Source organism: Microchirus variegatus, assembly GCF_963457635.1.
Source record: "Microchirus variegatus genome assembly, chromosome: 20".
Taxonomy (NCBI): Eukaryota; Metazoa; Chordata; class Actinopteri; order Pleuronectiformes; family Soleidae; genus Microchirus; species Microchirus variegatus.
The window spans coordinates 18,751,777-18,763,220 of record NC_139821.1 but is presented as its reverse complement, the minus strand read 5'-3'; the positions used below and the strand labels follow the sequence as shown (position 1 = coordinate 18,763,220).

The 11,444-nt window shown below is 36.4% G+C and overlaps 1 protein-coding gene across 1 annotated transcript; it reads right to left on the bottom strand.

Annotated features, from left to right (window-relative positions):
- Positions 1 to 855: 855 nt before the first annotated feature.
- tmbim4 (transmembrane BAX inhibitor motif containing 4) lies at positions 856 to 6,704 on the bottom strand. The gene is made up of 7 exons (XM_083907012.1): positions 6,560 to 6,704; positions 5,527 to 5,635; positions 4,549 to 4,654; positions 3,990 to 4,023; positions 3,783 to 3,900; positions 3,644 to 3,689; positions 856 to 1,947 (listed from the first exon to the last, which is right to left on the bottom strand). The coding sequence occupies exons 1-7, from the start codon at positions 6,648 to 6,650 to the stop codon at positions 1,741 to 1,743; spliced, it is 711 nt and encodes a 236-aa protein (XP_083763138.1). The 5' UTR covers positions 6,651 to 6,704; the 3' UTR covers positions 856 to 1,740.
- Positions 6,705 to 11,444: the final 4,740 nt, after the last annotated feature.

Sequence of the window (11,444 nt, the reverse complement as noted above, 5' to 3'; positions counted from 1 at the left end):
TAAACGAGAAAGTGCTTTTCATGCAGTGTTTAACCCTCTTTGCCCAAAACACAGACAGTTCATTTCCACAGCAACCCACATACAGATCAAAGGCACACTAGGGTAGCATCCACCTTTCATTTTCAGTGGATATAATTGCAGAAAAAGATTGTTTTAAATTAATTTTGTATTTTTTAAAAACGGCAAGGAATCTCAAAAAGCTGTAGAGAAGCATCCAAAAATGGTAGTTTATAGCGACCACATTAGGTACGGAATAATAAGGAATGGAGAAATTAATCACACTTTTAAATGTTATTCTCATATATCACCTTAAATCAATCACCTCACTCCAGATTAATTCAAAATAAATACATCAATAGAATAAACAAACATTTGTTCAACTTAGGGATTCCTAAGATCTAATACTCCTGTTCCTTGGAGAAAACTGCAAATCTGTAGCTGTCACCGAGATTGATTTTAATCAGGGACAGTTTTATTTTTATTTAATAATCCAAGTCCAATTGTAAAGAGATAGATTATGGTACTTTACAAACGTATATTTTTAAGTCACATTTTCGAGATTAAGAAGCAGGAGAAATATTTTTCACTTATATTTGGAATGTTTTTTCTCCCCATTTTTTGCTCCGTATGATCATTTCTGGCAGGCTGCAAACCGTGGTGTGCAATGCTGCCCTCCAGAGTTTGTAGTTCATAATCACAGTGTATGTATGTATTATTTAAGTATATAATAATTAAACAAGTATGCACAGATTCATCTCATTCACTTTTAATTATATTACGTTTATATTTTGGTTCCAAAATAATTCCACAATTACATTAACACCATAAAATAACAGTATGTACAACCAACCCAGACATGCACTTTGTTAAACGTCATTCAAACCAGTGTACTATGTCTCATCATCTTGCTATCATACATAACATTAACATGTATGATGTGAGAGGGAATGTTAACACTGAAATCATTAACAACACAGTTCAAGAACAAATTAGTAGAATTAGATGTGAAACCTGAAAGGGAAAGACTTTCTTGCACTAAAACAAGAAGCAGAGCAGCTGTTGGGCCAGTTGGGGTGTGCCAGCGAGCTTTATAACCAGGTAGCATACATTTAAAGCCTCATTAGTACCACAGGATGTGGAGAACCCAGCCACAGACCAGGACGCTGTGATGGCAACTGAAACATGATGAACAGCAGTTCATCAGGAGATGAAGTGGGAGACAGAAAAAAACAGCAATACAGCATCAACAAAACATGAAAAAGATCACAGTTCGCACCGCTACAATTAAACTTCAGGGGTCAACCTGTAGAAATAAAGCCAAACTTAATTAAGCCAGGTTTTATCACTCATCATTCCCCATATCATTTCCCCTTTTTGGTAGCATTTTCAAAGCCCAATAAAAAATGTTCACCAATCCACGACATAGAAAAAACACATGTACCTGCACACACACAAGTTTACAGCATCATGTGAACTTTACTTTAGACACTTGATAAATAGAAAGATCCTTAATTTGTTACAAAAGCACAATCAGCTTTCAGAAATAATTGGGGGAAATGAACCAAAGTATATAGCAAATGAGACAACATGGCATGAGGACAGATGATGAGCAGAGAGAAAGAATATGACAGACTGTGTCATGAAGGAGTTTTTTAACTCCAGAGGTGGCAGCAATAAACATCCCACAGAGGAAGAAAATGATGACGATAAGGCCTTCCAGAGAGCCTGAAGCAGCCGTCCTCAGTGCTTCTTCAGAGAGTCAAGGACACGCAGGATGTGCAGGAAGAGGTTGACGATGTCCAGGTAGAGGTTGATGGAGGCCAGAATGTGCTCCTCGGGGGACAGCTGCTTCATCAGCAGGTGCGTGTCATAGATGATGAAGCCACAGAAGACCAGAGCACCAGCGGCAGACATGACCAGCTCTGTGGCATCACTGTTGAAGAAGAACTGCAAAGACAACAGAGCAGCCATGAAGGCAACGCCTGCAAAACCTAGGAACATCACACTGTAGGCTAGGGTTGCAAAGTGGATAGGGGAACTGGTAAATCATAGACGACAAAAAAAACAAACATCTTTTCAAGTTTATCTTTCATTAAAAAGGTTACCCATTAGCAGGAGTAGGGTGGGAATCACATGGTACTTCATGATACATGGTCCACGATACCAATAATATCACAATACAATTATTCTGTGATAATCAATATTGCAAGACAATCATATAGCCAGAGTTTCCCCCAGTGTATTATAAGCCTGACGGGCCCGCTTATTACGGTTACATCATTCTTGTCAATAAAGATGTTATATTTAGGGAAGCACCAATAATTTGGCGGTCGAAACACAGCTACAACACGGTGATACAGCACCTGTTAAACGCTGGAAAATCTCTGCGCAAAAGCAAAACTTAGCTGCATACGGAGCAGATTCTGAACTCCCCGCGACATTCACTTCGCAACAGAGAACATTCTCTCTCTTTGAGCAGTTAACTAAAGAGATCAGCTCATCTGATGCATCGGTTATTCCCTTAATTGCAGCATTAAAGCATCTTCTTTCACAAAGATTGAGACCACGGAGTGAAAACGATGAAAAGTGCGCTCTGCTCTTAAGAGTTTGTCACCACGTTTTACTCAGATCTACTCAGATTCCCTGCACTTCATCGCGACTGTACTCGATCCTCTTCATAAAGATCATTATTTTTATGTGGGGATAAAACACGTAGAGAAATGATCCAGTCTGCTTTAGATATGAAATGAGCGCTTGGAGACGCAGAAGCGCAGGAGCGACGAACAGCACAGGAGAGGGAGAAGAGAACAGCGCAGGGGCGGTGCGCAAAAATAAAATCCGCATGTTGATTTATTTTACTTTTAAAAGTAACCATTTCATGGCTTGTTTTAAGATTCACTGGCCAATTACCTAATATTTAACTTGAGTGAAAAAAAATTATATTATTTATTTAATTTCAAGAGTGTCTTTTTGTAAGACTCTATAGTTGGTGTTTAAGTATTGTTAATAAATGTCTTACAATAGCACATAATAGTCATAATTAAAAATTTCCTGTGAACTTTTTTTTTTTTTTTACAAAACCGCCGTGCGCCCGAGAGGTACTAACCGGGCTTAGCAGGTTTTCAGGAGGAAACCCTGATATAGCGATACATCACAATATCTGTCTAAATAGTAGTGCATACAATCTATGTATTGAAATGTGGACGGGACATTTCAGCATAGATTTCTACGCCATTATTCCGCTAGGTAACTTCTGCCCAAATTTCCTCAATTCATTTGAGCAGTGTCGTCCACAAGGAGACATGAAGTAGCAGCGCCTGGCGTCAGTTTAGAGTGCCTTAATTTATTCATTAAAATATTGAGATTTGTGCTGGCATATCGATTATCATATAGCACAAGCAAATGATGATGATATATCACCGAATCCATCCATATAATCACAATGACTCTGAAGCTGTTAAATTAAGGTAAAAACCCTGAATAGTTCTGCTTTAAAAGTTTGACAATAGAAACACAAATAATTAAATAAAATATACCAAACTGAATCAAACTGTTCCCCATGGTGGAAATGGGGCTTGAGGATGAAAGGGTGGTTCCTGTTCATATATGAAACAACATATTCAAGTGAGAAAGTTCAACTCACCCTCATGCAGCTTGCGATGAGGAGGATCCAGAGGCAGGCAAACAGACTGTAGAGTCAGAACACACCAGAGGGTTAAAGCAGCATTGATTTAAAAACAACTCTCAAAAAAACAACAACAACAAAATTGTGGCACACCCACCCTACTCCCAATCTGCTGAAGTCTCTTTTGGACTGGAAGGTGAAGGCTGTCAGTCCAGCAAACACGGCACAGGTCAGAAACAAGGCTTGCAATACAGTGGAGTAGTCATAGAAGGTCACTGTGGAGAGGGAGAATGCCGCAGTCAGGACAGTCTGTCAACAGACTCAAAGCAAGAGAAAGTGACAGACTCTCTGATGGGTTACTCACCAGCAGTGGCCACAGAAACTGCCTCCAACAGAGTCTGCAAAAACAAATACATTTAGAAGTTATTAGTACATTAATAATTATTATTAGTAGAGCTGGAAAATCCGATTTGGAAAATCCTTCCAAAATAACAGTCTTTTAAAATATGCCATTTTCCGTGTCCACTGCACAAATCTCTCAAGACAACCGCAAATCACGTGATACTTGACCACGGTCATCTCGTGTGACATCATCAGCTCTAGTGAAGCTAACTGCGTTCACAGAACCCTCTGGTGGAAAACTTGATAATTAATTTAAAATGTCCGTAGCATTCTAGGCTGGATAATTTGAACTTGAACAGGTTTTTAGTTTTAATTATCACCTTAGACCGAACTTAGAGTTGTGGCTACACAGTGGAAGAAGAAACACCCTGAGTATTTGATGTGGACACATGTTAATACCATGTGTAAATAATAATAATAATTATCACAGAAAACAAATTCTAATGCCAGGTATAGACAGCCCAGATTTCACCAAATATTCCGACTTGGACCTTTATCATACAAATACAAAAAAGGCTTACAAATACAAGCAGCAGGTAGAGGTTGACTGGATGCTGGTGCCTGTACACGGCCAAGGCCACAAGAAGAATCAGAGAACCCAGTGCTGGGACCAAAACCACCGCAGGACTGAGGAGGAAAGCAGAGTCCAAATTAGACTGCACTGCTACTGTAATATAAGCACCATATATGTACACATCTGACAAATACAAAAGAGTCATTATAAGTTAAAAAAAACAAACAAAAAAAAACTTTAATTTCACTGGAGGGCCAAGTAGACCTAAAAACTAACTGCTTTTTCATGTATTTCAGCATCATAGTTACATAAACATACATAACCCTGCCAAAACACAAGTCATGTATTCAAATATTTGGCCCAGTGTCTACCATACAAGCCTGTGTGGCTGTGGGGGGCAGTGTAATGAATGTTTTGGGTGGTTTCAGTCGTCAGACAGGTTAGGGCTCAGTTATGGGGCCAAAAATGAGGTCAGCTGATGATTTAAATATATTAATGACCAGGTAAACCAAGATGACACTGCCAACATTCATGGAGTTCAAACCATGAAAGAGTTGTTCATGGTGCATGAGACATAATTTCTACAGAGCCCAGAGGTCCAAGTCTCATCATTAATACAAATACTTGGACATTAGAACAAATGTGTGTCATAATCAAAGCTGAAATAGGTCAAACAAAACTTTGAGTGTGGGGCTTTAAAGTGTTTTACTTTAAAGGCAAACATAATCATTTTCAATCAGACTATTATGGGGTGTGGCATATTTTAATCTAAGTGAGCATAATTTAATTTTACTAGGTGTAAATGAGGATCAGTGATTTTATTTGACCCTTTTAACAAATATAGATTCTGGGTTTTGCTGTGTGTGTAATGTGCATTTGTTATTTGGCTTTTTGTGCATGTCAGCTGTGGAGACAGAATGGAAGAAAACAGGACCATTAAAGATGACACATGAAATCACATCTTGGTTACACACAGCATACTTACTTGGTGTGGACAAACTCCCTGATAGTTTGGGAGAACATGAAGAGAGCAGAGGTGGCTGTGGTCAGAATGATCTGCAGGCTGAGGAGGCTGTACACTTTTCTCAGGAAGTCTGATCGGTGAAGACAGATGTGGAGATGCATCATTTCAGCAGCAGAACCTTCAACTTAATGTGGGTACTTTTTATGAAATGAATGTGAGGCTATTCTTTATTACATAACAGCCATTGTGTGAGCATTTACATACAGCTGACTGCACTTTATGAGCCTCCTATACTTGGAAAAACATGTAAACATGGCTTCCACTGGGGACACAAGAAACAATTGATTCGATCCACTTGCCAAAAGGCTTCTCCAACATCTTTCATGAACATCAATAATTATATTCTAACCATCAATTGTTTTTTCTAAATAGAAGCAACGTGTATGATATTAATGACCATAAAATAGATTATCTGACCACTGAACTTTTTGTGTTTAAGAAACATTCAGATTGTGACGTATATTATTATATTATATTGTTACAATTAATAATTAGTCCATTAACGTTCCTGTATACATGTTGCAGACTATAGTCTAATTGTTTCTTACGCGTATGCCAGCATTATATTGTGGCACTGTGGCCTGAATATAATGAAATTTAGTCTATGTGACTTACATTAGACGGGTTACTCTAAGCTGTGACATTATTGGAGTTAATGTAATGTGATAGTCTTATTCAGGCTGTTCAGGTTAATCCTGAAATGTTTCTGTGGTTTCACTCTCACCACTGTTTAACCCGTGTTACAGTACCGAGCGAATACTGGGCTAGCTTTATGAGTAACAGTGCTAATGTAATAAACATGACCTCTAACGCGGCGCATACGACACAAAAAGCACAATGACAATAATAATACGGCATAAAAAAATAACAGAACGGTATATGTACATCTAACAAACAATACTACTACGCAGGTTAGCCATGGCTAGGTTAGCTGACGTGACGTTAGCTTAGGTGCCGTCAACACTACAAGTCAAACATTTCACACTTTACTCACCCATTCGTATCTGAACACTGGCTGTAGCAACATTAGTGCCATAGTTAAAGTCGTCTTCGATGGACGACCTGGGATATTTTTCCGTACTCATTGTGCCTCTTTAGTGTTTCCTCGGCTTAGAATATAACAGGGTATGAAAAGTGGTCACGAGAATACGAAAGCACTGGTGTTTATTTAAGAGGCGATGCCATGGATACGAAGGTGCATTAGCGCCACCTACTGGACTGGAGTGTGGACGGAATTTTCTTCTTTAATGCGGTTTTATAGCGGTTGGCATACAACGGATTGGTGCATTACCGCCACCATCTGGTATGGAAAAAAAAACTATCATATATGTCCAGACCTTTACTAAACTGCTCACTACAAGCTGAATAAACTCCCCTCTGGAAAGGACAACCTGAACAAGCAAACCTTTTGAAGTTTTATTTCACACACTATGTAGTAGGTTGTAAACCGACAACGCCAATGGGTTCTTACGATCAGTTGAATTAAATAAAGGTTAAATAAACTTTTATAACAGATACTGGGTGCTATGATGTCATCAAAACTGTGCTTTGATGTCCGATTGATAACACGCTGCAGTTTCCTGCTGGAAAGTTAAGAAAAGAAGAAAGAAATCTAAAGCCACCGTTAGATTTGTTGTTTTAGCAATGCTATAACGACAATAGAGGATAAGTATTTCTAGTTCACTTTACTGCAACACAGCCAGAAAATATGTATGCCAAAAATGTGTCACACACAAATAGAGCTTGTGTTCATGTGTTGAAAGATCTGATATTCCTCACCATCTGGATCTAAATCAACAGACACAAACTCAGGGATAGTGTCTGAAACATCACGTTTAGACCAGCAGATGGCAGTATATGACTATGGTCATCTGCTGAGCAGATCTGCTAATATTACATTGTGTCTTACTGTGTCAGGTGTAATTCATGTCGTAAACATGATTGAAGTCATTTTGAACTTTGACTTCAAAATCCAGTGTCAGCAGGGGAAGTCCAAAATAACTGGAGGAAAACAAACAAACATAAAAGTCCTGGTTTTTCATGGTTGGAGCAGCTTTTGCATGACTACTTTTTTGGACTTTATATAGCTAGACGTACCATTCTGTTACACTTTAAGAAGTCATGTCTTTTCTTAAGGTTGTGAAAATAAAATATACATCAGGAGGCTCAAGGGAGACATTTTCCCATCTCCTGCACCAGTTGCTCAAAGTATTTTGTGATCTCTATTGTGTCTCATTCTACCATTTAACACAGTGGTTCTCAAACTTTTTACATCAAATATTGGACACTATTATCACCACCGTTAGAATACAGCTGTTTAAATGGGCTGAGCAAAGTCAACTGAAGTCATACTTCACACACTCAGTGGGTTTGCATGTGTGTTATAAGTCAGATTTTAGCCAGACTAAGACAATCATTTGTCTTGTAATGTAATGTAAACACATTAGTCTGACTAAAATCAAGACACACCTGGATAATGCGATTCATAGTCCATACAACACATGAACTAAAAGAGCTCGCCGTTCACTGTTTGTTTTTCTGTAACTTAGTCAAAGAGCTTATAGAGAGATACAGCATCACTGAAGGGTAAATCCATTTTCTCCTCCTCATGTATGCTCAGACTCTGCAAGTTGTCAGATTGCCTTAGGTGACACTAATTATTATTATTTAATTTATTATTATGATTTTTTTATGTGTTTTATTTTCTACACACTCCGGTCAAAATCGCTCAGCTCCATTCCGATCACGTACCCTGGTATATACAGTAGAACAGTATTTCTCAGAGGTGGGAAAAGTACTAAAATATTGTACTCAAGTAAAAGTACCAATACTTTGATGAAATACTACTCAAGTAAAAGTAAAAGTAGTCATCTGAAAATGTACACAAGTAGAAGTAAAAAGTAGTTCATTTGAAATGTACTTTAAGTAAAAGTTACTTTGCGTGGGGTGTGAGCGTAGTAGAAATATGACAAGGTCAGAAATCCAAAACTATTTTGGAGCTCACGCGACACAGGATATTACGCCACTTTTGGCCACGCCCTCTATGTTCCACGCGCCAGTGCTGGTGCTAATCACATCATCATTAGTCTGGTTCTGCTGTATATTTTCACCCTGTAGGTCTTCATTGTGCTGAATTTTTACTCAGTAACGGATAGGATTTATAAAGTAACTAAGTACAATACTTGAGTCACTACGTACTCAAGTAAAATACAAAATCCTGATTTTAAATTGTACTTAAAAAATACAAAATACACAAAAAAAGTATTCAATACAGTAACTTACAGTAACAGTAACTTGTAAATGTATAATATAATACATAATAATATATAATACACAATATTATGCCTTGGCTCACATTGTATTATCATAATGAGAATGTTTTTTTTATTATTATTTAATGTAAAATGAAATACATGAAAAATCAACCAGAATGTGCTGTGTTTTTAGTGGTCAAGAGCTGATGTAAGAGTCTCATGTGAAAGAGAAACATTAGAAAACAGGTTTGTCAGGGTTTTATCATGTTGGTGGAATTCCCCTCAGCAATGGATTTACTTTCGATTTACAATAATAAAAAAAATATTCTCTGCTTTGAAATAAGCGCCCTCTACTGGCTTTACTTTCACACACACACACACACACACACACACACACACAGCCTCAGAGTAGCTGGTGCTTCACTATTATTGATATAAATGTAACATTATAAAGTGACACACTAAGTGAATTAAACAAATAATGCAGTTTAATGGCTTTGGTTTTTACTTGAAATACAAAATAAAACCAAATAATGTAAATAAATAAACTAATCAAATAACTGCTGATCACTCTTTAGATATCTAAATATATCTAACCATGACTAGATATATTTTTTCAGTGGTAGAGTGAGTCATCTTTGGACTTGTTCTGTTGTTCCAGATGAGTGATTCAAAATAAAATAAAATAGATAAATCATGCAGCGCATTGTTGTGTGAGTGAATGGGTGTGAACGGGTAAAGCAGCTTGGTCATCAAGACGAGAAAAATGCTCTGTGAATGCAAACCAGTTGTGCAACTGTGCTCAAACTGCAGAGGGTGAATAATACTTTTAATTACAATGAGGAAAACATAGGAGAAAACACATATCAGTGGAAATCAGGTGGTCATCAAGTTTAAAAACAATGCAGTGTTGTAATAACAAATAAGTACAAAATTCACATATCTTTACTTTGTTGTTTATATTTCTATCAACTTTAATCTTTACTCGACTACATTTCCTCTAACTATCTTTGTTACTTGTTAGTATTGATGAGCTACTTTACATTTTAACATCTTTTTGATACTTACGTAGAGTAAATGTCATATACTTAAAGATTAAATATAATGCATTATTATTATTATTATTATTACTTTAAGACTTTTACTAATATTATAAACAGTGACTCCAACTTCTACCAAGGTAATTTTCTGGTAACATACTTGTACTTTTACTCAAGTTTCCCTTTTAGGAACTGGGCACATCACATATAGGCAGATACATGTAGAAACCCTTTAATAATGATTATCGAAGAATGTTTACCTTTAATTTGCTATTATATTTCTGTGAAATCAGCAGTATTTTTTATACAGCAACTGTTAATACACTGTTAAACATTTAGCACGAGTGTATGGTCAGTAAAATAAATAAATATGTAAGTAAATACACTGTTAAACATTTAGCACGAGTGTATGGTCAGTAAAATAAATAAATATGTAAGTAAATACACTGTTAAACATTTAGCACGAGTGTATGGTCAGTAAAAGATATGTAAGTAAATACACTGTTAAACATTTAGCATGAGTGTATGGTCAGTAAAATAAATAAATATGTAAGTAAATACACTGTTAAACATTTAGCACGAGTGTATGGTCAGTAAAAGATATGTAAGTAAATACACTGTTAAACATTTAGCACGAGTGTATGGTCAGTTAAATAAATAAATATGTGAGTAAATACACTGTTACAGCTGTTTGTGTGGATGCACTGCATACATACATTCATGAATGACCCCATCCCAATTTCTTAATATGAAAATATATTATTGTTGTCTATTTATATACTGTGGATGCACATTATACACACAAACATATTTATATTTTCACTTACTTTTCACAATATGATCTTTTAAATTGGCCTAAAAACACTTTATGAAAAACAAACAAGCAAACAAACAACATAACTTGCTTCTTCAGAAAGACAGTGGATGTGATTTCTGATGTCTGCGCACTTGTTTTTGTGATTAGTTTCACTTTTGTTTTTTCATTTTGGGGGTTGACATTGTTTTAACCTGTCGAACTTTATGAAAGGGAAGAAAACAAGATATTGCTCCAATGTCCTGCATGGGCATGTGTTTAAAGGTTGAAATGAGGTCACTGTGAAGGCCTTAGGACACTGTTATCATTTTCATTGTCCTCAAATAATTGATTTAGCACGGCTCACCTAGGCGATAATAACCTTATTCACCCTATTATGAAATGCTGTACTACTACAGACACACCAATAGGAAAGTGTTTAATTTAACACAGTCTTTTTTGGATTCATTGTTTTAGTGTGACTTAAACTTAATTTACTGTGCGTGGTTTGACATAAACCTTTATTTAAAAAATAAAAAAATACTGCAATTATTTTGAGTCATAGTCATAGTATTGATAGTAAAAATGTATGAAATAACCTTATGATGACCTACCACAAATTATTCAGTTGCAGAGCCTTTTTCGTCCACTTTTATGTACATTGAAATTATTTCGCTATAAGAGCATGAAAGTTAGAATTTTTTTTCTTAAAATCATATTATTTTTTTTAGCTATAAAAACAAATGAGGCTGATTTTACTTTCTTGAAAACAGTGTATTTTATAAAATAAAA